The sequence below is a fragment of the Etheostoma spectabile genome, chromosome 10, assembly GCF_008692095.1.
Source record: "Etheostoma spectabile isolate EspeVRDwgs_2016 chromosome 10, UIUC_Espe_1.0, whole genome shotgun sequence".
NCBI classification, from domain to species: Eukaryota; Metazoa; Chordata; class Actinopteri; order Perciformes; family Percidae; genus Etheostoma; species Etheostoma spectabile.
Genome location: NC_045742.1, coordinates 1,788,916 through 1,807,041, shown reverse-complemented (window position 1 = coordinate 1,807,041; position 18,126 = coordinate 1,788,916). Strand labels below are relative to the sequence as shown.

The 18,126-nt window shown below is 41.4% G+C and overlaps 2 protein-coding genes and 1 long non-coding RNA gene across 7 annotated transcripts in view; all 3 read right to left on the bottom strand.

The window, feature by feature from the left end:
* The window catches only part of rps6kal (ribosomal protein S6 kinase a, like), a 20,752-nt gene extending 4,565 nt beyond the window's left edge, over positions 1-16,187 (bottom strand). For 2 of the 4 annotated variants that reach the window (XM_032527965.1, XM_032527966.1), the window contains exons 1-20: positions 15,807-16,187; positions 13,207-13,266; positions 12,999-13,115; positions 12,828-12,909; positions 12,612-12,692; positions 11,530-11,609; positions 10,734-10,840; positions 9,796-9,833; positions 8,066-8,208; positions 7,903-7,973; positions 7,685-7,773; positions 7,378-7,442; positions 6,810-6,912; positions 6,501-6,625; positions 4,166-4,291; positions 3,516-3,605; positions 3,259-3,417; positions 3,004-3,165; positions 1,245-1,321; positions 826-943 (exon numbers count right to left, since the gene is read on the bottom strand). In XM_032527965.1, the coding sequence (XP_032383856.1) occupies positions 826-943; positions 1,245-1,321; positions 3,004-3,165; positions 3,259-3,417; positions 3,516-3,605; positions 4,166-4,291; positions 6,501-6,625; positions 6,810-6,912; positions 7,378-7,442; positions 7,685-7,773; positions 7,903-7,973; positions 8,066-8,208; positions 9,796-9,833; positions 10,734-10,840; positions 11,530-11,609; positions 12,612-12,692; positions 12,828-12,909; positions 12,999-13,115; positions 13,207-13,266; positions 15,807-15,833 (1,920 nt within the window). In that variant the 5' untranslated portion in view covers positions 15,834-16,187. Of the gene's footprint in view, positions 1-825; positions 944-1,244; positions 1,322-3,003; positions 3,166-3,258; positions 3,418-3,515; positions 3,606-4,165; positions 4,292-6,500; positions 6,626-6,809; positions 6,913-7,377; positions 7,443-7,684; positions 7,774-7,902; positions 7,974-8,065; positions 8,209-9,795; positions 9,834-10,733; positions 10,851-11,529; positions 11,610-12,611; positions 12,693-12,827; positions 12,910-12,998; positions 13,116-13,206; positions 13,267-15,806 lie in introns of those variants that run through there. The other 2 variants (XM_032527967.1, XM_032527968.1) reach the window with 2 other exon arrangements.
* LOC116696805 (uncharacterized) overlaps positions 1-18,126 on the bottom strand; it is a 451,372-nt gene that overhangs the window by 28,145 nt on the left and 405,101 nt on the right. The gene's annotated exons all lie outside the window — the stretch shown is intronic.
* Positions 17,078-18,126, bottom strand: part of hdx (highly divergent homeobox) — a 10,465-nt gene continuing 9,416 nt past the window's right edge. For both annotated transcript variants that reach the window (XM_032527963.1, XM_032527964.1), the window contains one exon: positions 17,078-17,608. In XM_032527963.1, coding sequence (XP_032383854.1) covers positions 17,339-17,608 — 270 coding nt within the window. In that variant the 3' untranslated portion in view covers positions 17,078-17,338. The remainder of the gene's footprint in view (positions 17,609-18,126) is intronic.

Genomic DNA, 18,126 nt, shown 5'->3' with positions numbered 1-18,126 from the left:
TTCAAGTGTGATTTTTTATTTATGGATAAACATAAAATTGCCTGGCCTGTAACAAATGTTACATAATTGTCAATATTTGTACATTATCGCAGCTTCTTTGTTTCACGCAATAAATTGCTGACATTAGCTAAGGTCATAAGGCTTATGACTGGCAAGTATTATTCTTTTCAATGTGTCAATCTGTAATTATATAGGCTAAGTGATTACTGCTTGCTGACTATATATTTTATTATTTGAATTGTTAGTTGTTGGCACTTGAGCCTATACACGTCAATAGCAACAAAAATTAAAAGGGGGGGTACAGTACAGCTTTATAATATTAAAGAGGCCTTGTATACTTTATAGGCTGTGTATTTTAGTTTTGACATTATCTGGGTCACATAACAGTGATAGAACCAACACATGTGTCCTGGAGATCATTCAAAACTGGATTTGATTTGTAATACAGGTACTATATGAATATAAATTTGATTTGTTGATTGCAATTTTTTCTGAATAAATTATACAGTAAAATTTCTAACGTAACGTTTGAGGGAACAACACAACTGGGAGTCATATTTTATCACCTGCTCGCCCCACACAAGCACAGAATCAAACAGATCCATCCTAATCGGATCAAATCTAAATATTACAGCTTTTTCTTTTTAAATTAAATTATGTAGCACCTTTCAAAAAAAGTGTATAAAGTGCTTTACAGACATGAAAAGAGGGAACAAAAGCAATAATATAAGACTAAGAAGATGTAGAAAATGCGCTTTAAAAAGTCGCAGTAATGAGCTTCAGACCCGCGCTGCCTGTGCGAGGCGACAGCGTCAGTGTGTGTACCTTTGAGGTGTCTGATACAGTATCCCAGTTGCCACCTGTCAAAGAGAACTTTCCAGATCCGATCCGGAGAAGAATCTCTTCTGGTGTGTCGTTTGGCCCATTAGCAAACGGCGTGTACCTGACGGGGCAAAAAGACGAAATGAGGAAAACACACACGCAATATTTCAATTCATAGATTCTGTTGTATACTAGTCTTCGGCACTTTGACAATTACTTATCAGAAATGTTATCTTAAAAAGTGCTCCAGAACTCATACAGTACAAGCAAAGTGAGTAACAAGAGCAGGGATTAGACTGTTTTGATCTCCATCTTTGCACGACAGTCGACTGGTTTTAGACATTTGGACACTTCACGATTAATCATTCCCTCCCACATTTAACAAAATCACCCAACAGGTTTTTTTTTGAGTGAGGTCTTACCCTGCCAGCATGGTATACAGTAGAACTCCAAGACTCCATATGTCACAGGCTGCATCGTAACCTTGCCGCATAAGTACCTAGAGCACACAAACACAGAGAGGCAAACCATTAGGGACTTCCACTGATAATAGGAATTAAAGAAAAAAACTCTTCTTTACATGCTTACTCCCTATCCTCTCCCCCATTATATCGCTTTCACCATAAAAATTGTATTGTACAGGTTTTTAAGTTCAGTCCAATTTTACTTACATAGCATGTTAAAAAATAATATATGCATAATAATATCCACAAACAATCCACAAAACAGCCTGCCCATGGCCCCCCAGTGGCTAGAAATGGTGATAGGTGTAAACCGAGCCCTGGGTATCCTGCTCTGCCTTTGAGAAAATTAAAGCTCAGACGGGCCAATTCGGAATCTTCTCCTTATGAGGTCATAAGGGGCAAGGTTACCTCCCCTTTCTCTGCTTTGCCCGCCCAGAGAATTTGCCCCCCCCCCATGAGAGAGAGACATCATGGCTTTCAAACGAGCAAAGTGGCAGTTGGTCAAGGCCACACCCCCAGCCTCAGATACAGTATTAGGGACCACTAAGGTCTATATAAAAGAGACTTCAGATACAGTATTAGGGGACCACTAAGGTCAATAAGAGACTTCAGTACAGTATTAGGGGACCACTAAGGTCTATATAAGACTTCAGATACAGTATTGGGGACCACTAAGTCTATATAAAGAGACTTCAGATACAGTATTAGGGACCACTAAGGTCTATATAGAGACTTCAATACAGTATTAGGGACCACTAAGGTCTATATAAAAGAGACTTCAGATACAGTATTAGGGACCACTAAGGTCTATATAAAAGAGACTTCAGATACAGTATTAGGACCACTAAGGTCTATTAAAAGAGACTTCAGATACAGTATTAGGGGACCACTAAGGTCTTATAAAAGAGACTTCAGATACAGTATTAGGGACCACTAAGGTCTATAAAGAGACTTCAGATACATATTAGGGACCACAAGTCTATATAAAGAGACTTCAGATACGTATTAGGGACCACAAGGTCTATATAAAGAGACTTCAGATACAGTATTAGGGACCACTAAGGTCCTATATAAAATAGACCAGATACCAGTTTTAGGGAACCACTAAGGTCTATATAAAAGCATCCAAAGAGCACCATGTCATGGGACCTTTAAGCAAGCACTTGGAAGTTTCAGCAGTCAGCGCAGTTCTTATTGACATAGGTAAACTACTCCAGAGACTTGGAGCAGTCGCTGAAGAGGCTCGGCCAGCTGTATTTTTTAACCTCGATCTGGGAACATCGAGCAGCATCGGATTGGGCGACGTCAGTGCTTTGACAGGAGTGTGGACATGTAAAATCTCTGATAAATACGAAGCCAAAAATCCATTTAAAATCTTAAAAACATGAAATACAATTTTAAAATCAAGGAAGCCAGGGGAGCGAGGCTAAAACTGGGGTTATGTGGTCACGCGTTTTAGTCTTGGTTAAAAGCCGAGCTGCTGGGTTCTGAAGTAACTGTAACCGACAAAGAGATGACTGATCTGACCCAACATGTAAAGAATTACCGTAGTCTAATCAAGGCATAATAAATGCATGTATAACTTTCAAAATCATTATGTAGCAGGTAGGGCTTGACTTTAGCCAAAAGTATGGCTTTAACAACAGAACTAATCGGTTTTTCAAAGTCGTACATTCCCTCTAGAGTTTGTTCTCTCTCGTCCTTTCTCCCCTCTCACCTCTGGTGCCACAAAGTTGGCGGTGTAACAGGGGGTGAGCAGCAGGCCGTTGCCTCCCCGAAGCTGCTTGGCGAAGCCAAAGTCACAGATCCTGATGGAGTCGGGATTTCCCGAGTCATCCATATACAGGATGTTACTGGGCTTCAGGTCTCGGTGTACCACCTGGGTGAGGAGGAGAAAAAAAAAAAAAAAAAAACATTAGAGAAGAAGATTTCCCTTTTTTTCACTCCAATATGTACACAAGTGTTTCCTCACCCCTTGGCAGTGGAGGTAGTCAACAGTCTTGGTGATGGTGTAGAGCACAGCACTGGCCTCTCTCTCAGAGAAAAACTTCTGCCTGAGGATCTTATCCAGCAACTCCCCACCCTTCATCAGCTCCGTCACCAGGTACACATACCTGCCCTCGTCATACACCTGACACATGCAAACACACAGAGAGACAACCCGTCAGTATGGTGACAAACTACAAACTGTACTGCCGTGAAATGCTCGCACACTCAAAGGTTACTGACGTCTTTCAGAGTGATGATGTTGGGATGCTGTCCGTATCGCATCAGGATCTCGATCTCTTCAGAGGGGTCCCTCTTACTTTTGTCTATAATCTGAGACAGGTGGAAACACAGCTATGAGCAGTTTGTCAAATTACAGAGTATACTGGCAAAGAATGAAAGCATTTAACAATCTAAACTAGCTTCGATATTAGAAGGCAGCATTAGGTTTCAGTAGCTTGAAGCGGTGCTGCCCCCTGCTGGTCTGTTGGCCACACTAACCACAACAGAAATGCTTTCTTAATTTTGCTCAATTTCATTCACACATTCAGAAGCTTTCATGAACCCACGCTCTAAAATTGTGCATTCACAGCCATCTAGTTTACTTAGTCATTTAGTTCCCCAGGATTTTAACACCCGAAGGCTCTATAAAGCTGACAAACAACAGCCTTGTAAATGGATTACAAATGCACTAGAGTGGACTAACATTCTTTTTTATAAAATAAAAAAAACATACACAGGTGCTGACCACGAGAGAAACAACTTCAAAAAGGCTGTCACACAGCCTGAATGCAGCTATTGATATTGAACATGACACATAATGCATCAGAGGCCTGAAGACTAGAGGAGCAGAAAAGAGAAAATGGTGCTTAGTAGATAAAAAAAAAAATACTTACCTTCACAGCATAGTCCATGGCAGAGACTCGGTGTACACAGCGTTTACAAATGGAGTAGGAGCCGACCCCTATGTCCTCCTGCAGCTCGTAAAGATCAGAGAACTTGGTTGAGCCGCCGTGCATCTGCAGAGAATAAGATTTAAACTTACGTTACACATACATAAATGGAGTGCCTACCAATCCACAGACTGTGAAATAAAACAACTCTGTCAGTTTTTTGTGGGCTACCTAGATCAGAATTAACGGGTCAAGCCAATCAGATTTGGCGCCCCTTCATATTTCATATGCTGGCTCATTAGAACACCGCCCGCCATCTGAGTATCTCAACACATGGAGAACCACACTGAAAAATTAAATAATAAGTGTGTATCTTTATGTAAATATATACATTGCTATAATTACAAGACATTGGGCATTTTTTCGCTTAACAAGATGTATTTATTTAACCCCAGCCTTAGTTACACCCACGCAATTTTGTGGGAGGAGTCACAGTATAGTTAGTGTTGCAAGTCGCCTAAAGGCTAAGGTTGCTGGATGAGGTCCCCATGACCCCGGTCTGAAGTCTTAAGAGTGATTTATGGTTCCGAGGAAGCTCCACGCTTTCGCCATAGCCTACGTAAGGGGCCTGGAGTTTATACTTGTGTGTTTGGTGTGGCGTGTTGGTCTCTTTAAGGAATAGCAGGGCCGCGTGTGTGTGTGTGTGTGTGTGTGTGGTGGTTGTGTGTGTGTGTGTGTGTGTGTGTGTGTGGTAGAGAGAGTGACGTTGATTCGCTTCAGAGCGACTCTAGAAGCATAGTGAGAGAAACAAAGTGTCTCCCTTGTTCTTTCTGACCAAGGAGGACATCTGCAGCAGGAGAAGTTAACCCTCTCTTGGGTTTCATGTTTATGGAGAAGGAGAACCAGATGAGTTTTAAGGGGGATTTAACGCAGAAGCAGAACTCCGGCTTTAAACTAAAATCGGGGTTCAGGTGGAGGAAGATATCTCGCCCCCTCAAAGACTAGCCTTGTTGGATCAACACATACTCAGATTCAAAAAGGGTCTTCTTTTTTTTTTTTTTTTGTAGATCAAGTAAGATATTTGTATCAGTGTACCTTTGCAAAGGTGTGTCATATTTTACTCACAAGCCAATCAGAGCAGACTGGGCTTTCGTGAGGTGGGCTTAAAGAGACAGGCGATAAAACGGAGTGTTTCAGACAGAGGGTGAGTACGGGTAAATTCAGAGAAAAAGATGATTTATGAGACAAATAAATGAATGTGCTTATGAATGCATGTAAACATGTTCTAGTAGAAACCCAAAATAGAAGTATGAACCAGAAAATGAGCATGATATGTCTCCTTTAACATCAACTAAAGAAATTAATAAAAAACAGTCATGCCTACACCTTTGATGTGCGGACTCGTAAACCTGGTGCTGTGTGCTCCCATCGCATTCATTTTAACACTTCTGTTCCCAGAGAGGAACTTGCAGTAGTAAAGTTATTACATATTCAGCAGTCAAGCATTCATTGCAGATTTACGGACATTGTAGCATTGGCTCCCTATTCACACATCACGAAACGGCAAAATGCTATCAAATTAGCAGTTAAGGGCATAAACTGAGCCATGCTGAATGTGGGGAGGTGAAATGTGTGTGAGAGTGTGTGTGTGTGTGTGGTTTAGGTCTACAGTGGAACACAATAACCGGATTGAAAAGTAGCCAGCTGAATCAAGAGAGGAAGTGTGTAAGCAACTCTCGAATAATATTCAAGAGAGATTTGTTGACTCAATTGCTGTGATGATGTAACAGGTACCGATGCAACGGTAAACCACCATAAAAATGTTGACGATAACAATTACCGTTTTCATTTAATATATCATTATCATCATTATCAAACCTCATTGTGTAAATATTTGGTGAAAGCACCAATACTTAAGAGTACAATATTGTTGTGAAAAACAGATATTTGGTCAAAAATATTGTGATATTTGATTTTCTCCACATCCCCCAGCTCTAGCCTCCAACATGCGTTTCTTGAAGTTGGAATCAATGGCGGAAGGAGGAGATGACAGCGCTCAGGACATTTAAAGCTCCACAGTAAAGTAGTAGACACTTCCAGGTAGTTAGCTAGTGTGTTAGCTTAGAAGCTAGTGTGCTAGTGTTGCAATGTGGCAACTCCACTGTTGGAGATGGCTGAAATTATTCTGTAACTTTTGCAAACAACTGCTTCCCACAAAGGCTAAAAAGTAAAAGTAAAAAAATATCTGCGTGTGATCTTCATGTCTTTGAGTTAATATGCTAAGAGTTAATTAGTGTAACTTGTGATCGAGGACATTTGCACAGTGTGTCTCTACCTGCACTATAGGGAGTAAGCTGAGCAGCGGGGAGCTCTTGTTCTCATCCATAGGGTTTGGAGCAACAAAACTGAAGCCTTTGAAGAGCTGGTGGGCATTAGCACTGGGAGGAATACCTGGGGAGTCTGAACATACAGAGATAATTCAATTCAATATAGACATTTGAACATACAGACATCCAATGAAATTGGGAGTTATTTCTTGAAGTCAGTGCTGAGTTGCAGTTTCCATGGCTGCAGGAATGGCTGTTGTTTTGAATCTCAAAAGCATGTGAACAGAGCATGTGTGTGTGTAGGTTTGGATTTTTACCTTTAGGCGTTTTAGCAGTGAACTCAGGGTCAAAGCAGAACGTGTCATCGGGTTTACCCGCTGCAGGCTTGAATGGGGGCTGGAGCTCTCTCCTGTACAGCTTCTGCAGACGACAACGCATGTACAGTAAACACACATACTGTACATGTTAGACAATCAAACCCCACCACAGGCTGTTTGCAGTGTGTGAACATATGTGAGAGATGGGCCCCCTCCCAGATTAACCCGCTCCCATCCATCTACAGCCCGGTCCAGCAAATAGCATCCTGAAGCTCCTAAACACTCACACAGGGCTATTAGTGCACACACAGTGAGAACTGGCCCTCTGCCCAGACACACACACACAGACACACACACACACACACACACACACAGACACACAGACACACACACACAAACTATAGCTGGCGTGGCCAAGAATGATGGCCAGAACTCACCAAGCCAACCGTTTGTTAGGTGTGAATCCTCAACAGAAGCTGGAGACTTACATGGGCGTGTATGCGTGGGTCTGTGAGAAATGAGAGGGATATGTGTGTGTGTGTGCGTGTGTGTGTGTCTGTGCGCTCACATTCCAGTCGATGGTGGAAAAGAAAGCGTGGCGTTTGATCTCCTCCACTCCGTCGGGCCCGGCCCCTAAAGACACAGATCACTCCGGTTCAGTTACCCTGGCACGTTTGTTATTTTATTGTTTTCAGAGGATCAACACATTCACACATTCTTCTCACAGCGGCTTTCCAGCATGTGATTTAAGTGGATGCCAGAATGTTAACAAGCTCAAGCTAAGCGAGTGGCGCAATGCGCGGATCAACAACACCTCGTTTTCGTTTATTCTAACAAGTCTACACGCTCACCCGATGGACTTCAATGCACCTTACCTAGTCTGTTAGCAGGGTTACGTTTGAACAGCATTCTCAGCAAACTCTGGGCTTCCAAACTCAGGAACTGGGGCATTCCCAACTTAGCTCTGGAGGGCGGAAATGAGCAGAGAGCGACAGGTAGATGTGGACAAAAAGAAAAAGCCACGGTTCATCATTAGTTACAAATCTAAACTTGTCTCACTTCTGTCTTAATCATGCTGGGCCTAGTGACTCACTTGAGGATCATGTTCATGGTCTCGTTGCGGTCTTTCCCTTGGAACGGTAACGTCCCCGTTAGCATCTCAAACTGTAAACACACAATGAAATACAGGGAATATCATCAAGAGGATGTTTTTTTCTTATCAGTTTGTTTATATGTCAAAGCAAAAAATTCTGTACCATAAGTACTCCCAGAGACCACCAGTCTGCACTCTGTGTGTGTCCTCTCCTGTTGACCACCTCAGGGGCCATATACTCCACCGTACCACAGAAGGAATACGCCTTCTTATCAGCATCTACAGACTCTTTACTCAGACCAAAGTCTGCATACACAGCAATGCAAAGCAAAAACACAGTAAGATACACAGTTAAATGAACAATACCATGCAACAGTTATACTATGCAGAACTTTTATGCTTTTAGGTGTTGGCAAAAGAAACGTAAAAACAGGTGCTGAGGAAAGCCACCCTACAGACAAACATAGGGGCATGAATCGTTTCTCCGTAAAGACACATTTAAAAAGGTCCCATGGCATGAAGAGACTTCCGATACAGTATTAGGGACCACTAAGGTCTATAAAAATAGCCTTCAGATTACTATATTAGGGGACCACTAAGGTCTATAGAAAGAGACTTCAGATACAGTATAGGGGACCACACAGGTCTATTAAAGAAGACTTCATATACAGTTTAGGGGACCACTAAGGTCTATATAAAGAGACTTCAGATACAGTATTAGGGGACCACTAAGGTCATATAAAAAGAGACTTCAGATACAGTATTAGGGACCCTAAGGTCTTAAAAGGACTTCAGATACAGTATTAGGGGACCACTAAGGTCTAATAAAAGACTTCAGATACAGTATAGGGGACCACTAGTGTCTATATAAAGAGACTTCGATACAGTATTAGGGGACCACTAAGGTCTATATAAAGAGACTTCAGATACGTATTAGGGACCACTAAGGTATAAAAGAACTTCAGATACAGTTATGGGACCACTAAGGTCTATTAAAAGAGACTTCAATACTAATAGGGGCCACTAGGTCTATTAAAGAGACTTCAGATACAGTATTAGGGACCACTAGGTCTATATAAAAGAGCTTCAGATACAGTATTAGGGACCACTAGGTCTATATAAAGAGACTTCAGATCATTATTAGGGCCCACTAAGGTCTATATAAAAGAGACTTCAGATACATTATTAGGGACCACTAAGTCTAATAAAAAGACTCAGTACGTATAGGGACCACTAGGTCTATATAAAAGAGACTTCAGATACAGTATTAGGGGACCACTAAGGTCTAATAAAAGAGACTTCAGATACAGTATTAGGGACCACTAAGGTATATAAAGACTTCAGATACAGTATTAGACCACTAAGGGCTATTAAAGAGACTTCAGATACAGTATTAGGGACCACTAAGGTCTTTAAAGAGACTCAGATACAGTATTAGGGACCACTAAGGTCTATATAAAGAGACTTCAGATACAGTATTAGGGACCACTAGGCTATATAAAAGAGACTTCAGATACAGTATTAGGGACCACAGGGTATTTAAAAGCCTTCAGATACAGTATTAGGGACCACTAAGGGTATGTTAAAAGAGACTTCAGATACAGTATTAGGGACCACTAAGGTCATATTAAAAAGACTTCAGATACTATTAGGGACCACTAAGGTCTATATAAAGGACTCAGATACAGTATTATGGACCCAATAAGGTTAGTATAAAAGAGACTTCAGATACAGTATTAGGGACCACTTAGGCCTATATAAAAGAATCCAAAAAGCACCATATCATGGGACCTTTAATATAAACACAAGTTTAATTACAGGCCATTATTAAGATTAGGATATTCAATTCCTCTTTTTAATAAAACAAATAAAAGCATCAAGTCAAAAACATACCTGTTAACTTTATGTGTCCAGCTTCATCAAGTAAGATGCTGAAAGACAACAAGGAGGAGAGCTTCACACAACAATGATCACACAGAGGTGTTAGATCTATTGCAAACCTATTCTTCCTCTGAGCTCTGCTAATCATGAGGAATAACAGATCAGAATACTCCATTTAAAGCCACATTGGACACATCCAGTCACAGATTCGGAAACTATTCAGGTTGGACTTGAGTCAAGAATGGGCTAGCTGGTACGGGTCTGTGTGACAATATACTGTATGTTTAGTGAAGTTATGGGAATTGAGGTCTGAAACATTAAAGGATTGGCAGAAAAAATACGGCAACACATTCCTCCTGAAGAGAAGAGCATGGTGCTACGTGTAAATAGGGCCGTCTCGGAGGGTGGAGAAATGAACACACTCTCGATGTATTTTTTAGGTGATGAGAAACAATTGTCCTTTGAATTCCCATCAGCTATCTGTCATAAAAGATTAAACATCTCTTCACAACATCTGCTAAAAAAAAAAAAAATGTTTTATGCATTCAGCATATGTGTAATTATGTAAATTATCTCATAGCATAATTTTCTTGTTATGACTTAAGACAATTAGTTTGCTTTTAGGTCTAACTCACTTCAGCCATTCACTAATTTATTATTGGAAATATGGAGAAGGTGGAGGTTGGACATGATTGTCTTATTGTTGAAAAAACAATGTCCAAGTAAAATGTAAAAATTGTTTTAATGCCGGAGACATTTATCAACTTTCTGAAATCATGAGTAATGCTTAAGGCATGTGTTAACAGACAGAGTTGTACAGTTTGTATGTGCAGGTCAAAAATCATCAGTAAGAAGAAATATGTATATGTAAGTTGGGAGGCGTTGGAAGATGACTGCGGGGGTTTGAGTGGGAGTGGTCAGAATGTGAAGCTGAGGTCTGAGATTCATACTTCTCTGGCTTGAGATCTCTGTAAACTATGCCCAGGCTGTGCAGGTGGTTGAGGGCCAGGGCCAGCTCTGCAAGGTAGAATTTCACATCTTCCTCTGTAAACATAACCTGATAAGAACTGGACAAATTTACTCTCTGAACTAAGAAGAGGAGAGAAATTCAGCAGCAAAGAAAAAAAACAAAACAGACACAACTTCAATAATAAGTGAAAAAACAGAGAAAACAGAAGATTATTATTGTCACAACAACAACATTTCAAATAGGCTACAGTGCTCGGCAAGCTGTTGATTTGACATTGCCAGCAGCTATGGCTTTGGCTCTGAGACATGCTTTCAACACAAGGTCTATCTGGAGAACAATCACACATTCGAGTTCCCTGAAAGCATTTGAAAAGAACTCATCTGCGCATCTAACTGACAAGCAACGGATGATCTAAAAGCGAATGAAGATTCTAAGAAAAGCACTTGTGTTTCCATGAGGAATTCAAGTCATGATTTAAAATAAAAAGCCAAAAAGAATGCAGAGGAGACAAATGACTTGGCAGTGCTTTGGATTTAATTAAATACATTTTTACATTTTGGCACACCTGTTCAATTTGTAGCTGTCATCTTAACAACCCCTTAGGCTTTCTAGAAGAACATTGTGGCATATGTAGTTCTAATATTCATAGACATGTTTAAAACATTAGGCATTAAAAAAAGACCATTAGGACATGCTGTACTTTTCTTTTTGGACAGAAAAAGTTACAAACAAACTTAAATTATAATGAGATGTAAGGCAACAGGACGTAAGGTTACCTCTTTGGATAAGCGAGTGAATACATCCCCTCCCCTGAGAAAGTCCAGTATTAAATACAGTTTCCCTTCCGTCTGAAAGGCTGGGAGACAAGGAGACAAGGAGAAAAGCAGACATGTCAATTTCCTGCAAACTAATCATGTTCTGATTTCAACAGAGACACTTCGGGTGATGCATGTAAACACTGTAACTCACTTACAATAGCAACAGCTTTCCAACATTAACAATGATGATTTGGAAAAATGTAGATATTAGCTTGATCCTTTTGTTCGTAATTATTGTTTTAATGTGTATTGTGGAAATCTGTGTTAATCTAATAATAAACTTGACTAACTGGGACTAATTGCTGTTCAATAACTATGTCATGTAATGTGTTCACACTGGCTATGTAAATTTCACGCCACGTTACACCTCTTCCTACAGCGACCGAACTCAGGCGGATGGAGTGCAATTTTGTCATATTTCAGATTCTTCAGATATGCTATGAGCGATGTCGCAGTGCGAGGTGAAGATGAGATTTTTTTTCCGCAGCCGGTGTGATTTCTGATTTGTTCATAACTAATGTCATCATTTTAATCATTTCCTCAGCTGTGGATCATATAAGATGTGTCTCCTATGTGTCAAGGACGTCAGCGTTGATTTCGTCCAGTAAAAACAGGCTGGAGGTGAAGGAAGTGTGTGAAACTTTGCAAAAATAGAGCCAGGACAAGCGGCATGTTGCTTAGCCTGTTTTGCTGATGCACAGAGACGGTTAGGACATCTTCATACAGTACTGAATATTATGATGTTTGCTCGTTCACGTCGTGTCTGGATAGGAAGAGGTGTTACTCGCACGAGTTTGATTCCTCAAATTTAAATATTTCAACTGGTGCCGCTCCGCAAACGGCCTGCCTTATATTTGCATTTATCCTCGTCTTCACAATGACTTTGTATGTAATCGTGCCATGCAATTGGTGTGAATACCATCATAACACTCAAAATGTTTTGAAAAATGATGTCTCAGATTGGAACATAAAAGATGCACAGAAGCAGCTTATCGCTTCTTGTAATAGGTGTACGCCATGTAAACAAGAGTCTCTCTTACCGTAGTGCAATTTCACTATGAAGGGATGATTGACTTCCACTAAAATGTCTCTTTCCATCTTAGTGCGAACTCTGTCCCTGACTGGAGAGAGAGAGAGAGAGAGAGAGAGAGAGAGAGAGAGAAAAAAAGAAATTCAACACTAAAGACAGAACATACTAGATGATTTGCATTGTGGGGTTTTGTGAGGATGTAGATCAAAAACAAAAGTTGTGTTACCTTTCAAAGATGCCTTTTTTAGAACTTTCATTGCATATAACTGACCAGCATCTGGACCCACAATCTTCCTGACGAGAAATACCTGAGAGAACAAGAGAAATTCAGAAAGACACATACACCACTACGATTGCGCTGATGGAAACCTTTTGCTTGTCTGCTAAGTTTCCTCACCTTGCCGAAAGAGCCCTGGCCGAGGACTTTGAGCAGTTCAAACTGAGATGGATCCGCCTTCTCGCAGCCCTCTTTTACATGGTGGGTGATCGGAATCTCCTCATATGTCCCTTCGTCCTACACAAACCGTATCAGTATGAGACAGCCGCGCAACACTGCAGGTCTATCATCCTACATGCTCCAAGACCTCACGCCCATCATTACTTACACAGTGTGAGAAAGACTCTCCCTCCTCCATGGGCTCGTCTATGATCTCATGTCCATTGACCTGAAGCAAAACCAAAACAATCCGTCGGAGTCAGCATCAGTAAACACTTTGACAAACCTTTGTCATCCTGGTTTTCAACTGAACAGGATTATGAGTGCAGCTGCTGCACGCCCACACGTATGACGGAAGATTCAACAGATGAAATCGATGAGTCAAACAGAATAACAGTGCACTTTCACTTTTCCCAACTCGGGCTCTTTTGGTTGTCAACAGTATGGATTGCATATTCTAAGCCTGTCCAGCTGTCCAGCTCTCATCCTGTCCATATAAAGCCCCTCTTTATTAGCATTCTAGCTTAATCCCCAGCCAGGACAAAAACAACATGTCTGACTGGCTCTGAGGGTCTGATGTTTGATAGGGCTGCAGTCAGCATTCAACCTCTTAAGGAGAAACTATGGCTACGCTCTTTTATGGCTTTAAGCTGATAGTTGTGGCAGCAGGTTAGTTTTTTTAAAAGACCACAGATAGAACATGTTTTGTTCTATCCAGTTAGATTTAGGAGCCTGTTTTATGCTTCTCTTTTGTTTGTTTGAATAGACATACTATGTGATATTGTCAGCAGAGGAATGTCAGACATGTCAGCATCCGCAAGTAAATCAGGCAAACTGAGTGACCGCTGTGACATTAACCAGGTCTGCATATTTCAATTCTGGGCTGAAGCTCAGCCTGCATGATGTATTCAGTCCTGGGTGTTTGTGTGTTGAATTCTATCAAGCCTCTGAAGAGGGGAGATGAGTCATAGCCCTACGCAAACCCACTCAGTGGGTGGAGCCACCAACATACACTCACACCCGTACATCAACAGAACGGAGGCCAGCAAACCACTTTCCAATATCTTGGCACGGTAGTATGACATTATCAACATAAACATTCAAATCAGTCACGATGTACACTTCAAAGCAAGACATAACACAGAATTGTGTAGCAATGTAACCCTTGGTGCATCTCTTAAGTATAGCATCCAGGCTAGCCAAAGCCAGGGCAGAGCTCGTGTCAAAATTCACACATTCATTTTTCACTCCCACCTTTGCTGTGGCTCATCGCGGTTTGTAGCAGAGTGCAGCCTACACTTGCAGCACAACCAGGCGAGCCTTTTCCAGCCTTTTGGAAAGATGTCTGACAGCCATACATAATATCATCTGACAATCACTGATACCAGCATGTAATACTTTCGTTATATATCATCTTCAAAGTGCATTAAACAACCAGCATGACCACTAGCACAGTTTAGGTGTCTACGCTTCCATGTTAACTTGTGTGTTTCTGGGTGTTCAAATGTGCAGACTTAAGTGAACAGCAGATTTAAGTGCCTATTTGTAGCAAGAGATGAAAAACCTTTAGAACTGGATCGGTCAATGTCTCCACAAACTGAGCTCCTTCAACAGATGAACATGTGACAGAAGTCTACCAAATGACCACGGAGATGAGAGTTTACCTCAACAAAGAATGGACTAGGTCAAAAGTGTATGTTGCAATAGCTTTGGGCTGTGCCTGCAGTCAGACAGACCGTTTGGACTGTAGGTGTGAAAGAATCCCAGAGATGGAGAGGTTTAGGATGTCAGGTTGGCTTAGTTGCACATGAAAAAACATCTCATCATGGGGCCCATATAAAAGCAACCTGGACCTTTCCACAGTTATCACAACACAGCATTTGGACAAGTCTTTAAAAGGCATCATTGGTTTCACTAGTTATGAAGATGATAAATTGATATTATTAATACAAGGGTTTCCATTCCATTAAGAGCCCCCCTGTTGTTAAGAGCCTGGCGGAATGAATAATATGGAGCTGTAATGTTTAACACTCTTTCACTCTGCTAATGCTGTTGATATACTGACAGCTGTGTACGTCAGATGAATAGTTTTATCAAATTAATACGAGTTATTACGAATCTAAAAAAAAAAACTAGAGTTAAAGCTAATAGTCGCATCACTTGTGCTGGGGACAAGTCAGCCCACACTTGTGAAGAAGACGTCTGACCAAATGTTTCCCAGCTAACGTTAGGGTTCAACTTTGAATACATTGAACGTCGCCGAATTATTCTATAAGCTTACTATAGATACATAAAAACACTCTGCCAGCTCTTCGTTAACAATACGGTGGAGGTTGAATACAAACTTGTGTCCAAGTTTTAAGCCTGCAAGCCGTCAGCTAGCAAGCTAACTACGTGCTAATGCTACATACGCTAAGCTAGCTATGGGGCAAACTCCTCTTGAGAAGTGTAGCTAAATAACAACAAAAGCTAAGAGGAGGTCATGGGTCATTAGATAAGGAGCCCGTCCTCTCTGCGGAATAAAGAGCGGCGGTGAAAGCCTCGGCGGGCAGCTATCAAACTACTAAACCCGGACAGTGCAACAACAATAAACACCTAACCAGCTGTTAGCAGTAGCTAGCGTGTTAGCATGCATCACGGTGCGCTGCAGATCGTGACGCGAATATAAGCTCTTTCCAGACTCGCAGGGCAAGCTAACTTAACGGGACAGCACTAACCAAAAACAATGTTAAACAAATGAATATGCAAATCGCGCGCGTATCAACTCACCTCACTACAAACGCTGTTTACCTCCATCTTGTGCCAGGATCCCTCTCTAAGTCTAAGGCATCGTAGTCTACCTAGACCCCCGCTCCACGTTGCATGTCTTCCCCTCTGTGGAAGTCCGGCTATTCTGCTTTGATGATCAGATCTAAGCCGTGTGGCTGGGGACCGCTATCCGGATGGAATCGGGGGGTCGGTGCGCGCAATAGTTGATGCTGATGACTGGACCATACGCTGGCCGAGAGCACCGTTACCCTGCCATGGATGCGAATATGGCGGCTATCGTGGTACCTGATCGTCAGTGAATGAGTTTATTGACGTATTTATGACGCAATTGTGTTAAGGATTTCCCCCGTCCAAACCAGAGCAACCGATCTCGAGATAAAGAGGAGGTAGAGAGGACGTGGTGGCTCTGGCGCGGGGGACTTGTTGCTGTGTCACATAGCCTACTTGCATCCGGCTGATGGACCATTTGAATGCGACAAAAAAAGAGTCACCGTTAGGACAAGTAAGGTTGATGCAGGATATTATTAGGGAGCAAAGCAGACACGGCTTGTGGGCCACACACCTAAGCCTCTGATCTTGAGGGTGAGAGTTGAATGTTTTAAAAGCCTCTGTTTCATAACCCTGTCCATCCCCGGTCCGAGGGAAATAAGAGGCTTAAAGCTCGTCCACGCACTTTCCCTTCAGCTGTCTCTCTCCCACCGACAGGCACAACGTCTTTGTTGGTGGTGAGGTAAAGTAATGTACAACTGTGTTTATGTATTGCATGAATAATCATTTAAAGTCACAACTTAACATTTAAATCCCAATTCTGAATGTAATTTGGCAATGGACAGATAATGAACAATTGTGGTTGTTTGTTAAAAAGGTAGATGGGTCACCATGGACATACACGTTGATGACAAGTACACACACATATATATATATATATATATATATATATATATATATATATATATTTTTTTTTTTAAATAGGTTTAAGCCAGTTAGTGGCATCACATGTTGTACTGTTTATTAGTCATGTTTGGATTTCATCATTGGAATCTGGACAAATTAGATGGTGGTCCATAGTTTGAGCTGGAGTTTAATAACAAAAGGGAATGGCAACGTTCTCCTCTGCATATGTAATCTACAAAATAAAAGCCACTATTATTACTTTTACAGTTAGGGTTTAAAAAAAAATATTGAGTGTTTTTCTACATCTGCTTTAAGCTGATACATTAGAAAAATAGCCACACATGTCTCTCACTGAAACACACAGCCACACAGATACATAAGTTAGAGGTTGTTTATTGTTCTCTCTGGACTGGTCCAGAGCAAGGCGAAATGATATGCAGTAAAAAAGGCATTCGTCAAACCAACAGTCGTAGTGAAGCATCAACCCACAGGCACTGGGCATGGGTTTACCATGAGTGTTTGTGTAAATGTGAGACCATATGCTGTATAGTCCCATATAGGCCAGTTTGAAAACCAGCTTCTATATGGAGTGTGGAAACATCTGCATGAGTCTATGTGAGCTAATGTACATGAGATAGTCACTTTTGTTCTGTAACTGCCTCCTGCAGTTGCTCCTCTGATGCAGAGGGCTTAGTAACTTTAGTCGTTGTATCGTCTTCTTTTATGGTGACCAGTGGGACTTGTTCGTCTGCCGGGGCCGGATGAGGCTCCTTGCTGCTCGCGCCGGCTGCCGGGGAGCCGTTGTGTTTGGAGGACGCGTCTGCTGACGCAGCAGCGGGCAGCGTTCCTCTCTCCAGAGTCATGTCCCAGTCCTGGTCTGAAGGCTGAGGTAGACTGGCCATGAGTTCCTAAACACAGAAACGACAGCAGACTTTAGGTGAGAAGTGTCTAAGATATTTTGCTTCGAGCTGATGTTGTAATGCACTGGTTGTCAAAGTATGGTACAAGAACCACTAGTGGTACTAGGGGTGGGGGAAAAAAAAAAAATGAGTACAGCATAGTATCGCGATATTTTCAGTGGCAATACTGTATCGATACACAGACGCCAAGTATGGATCTTTTATTATATATGTGTGGGTCAGTTTGTCTGCTTGACAATCCCATTATGCAGCAATAAAACTAAGGTGAGATGAACCAACAGAGAAATGTTTATTATTATGTTTATTTTTAGATAACAGATGTTGACAAAGTTTCTTTTTGGGGACGTCATTTGAATTTTGGAAAAAAATAGAAGTTGGAAATAAGGTAATATATATCATTATATCGCAGAATATTGCAATATGTTTAAAATCGCAAGAATATCGTATCGTGGCATAAGTATCGTGATGATATTGTATCGGGAGGCATATGGTGATTCCCCCCCCCC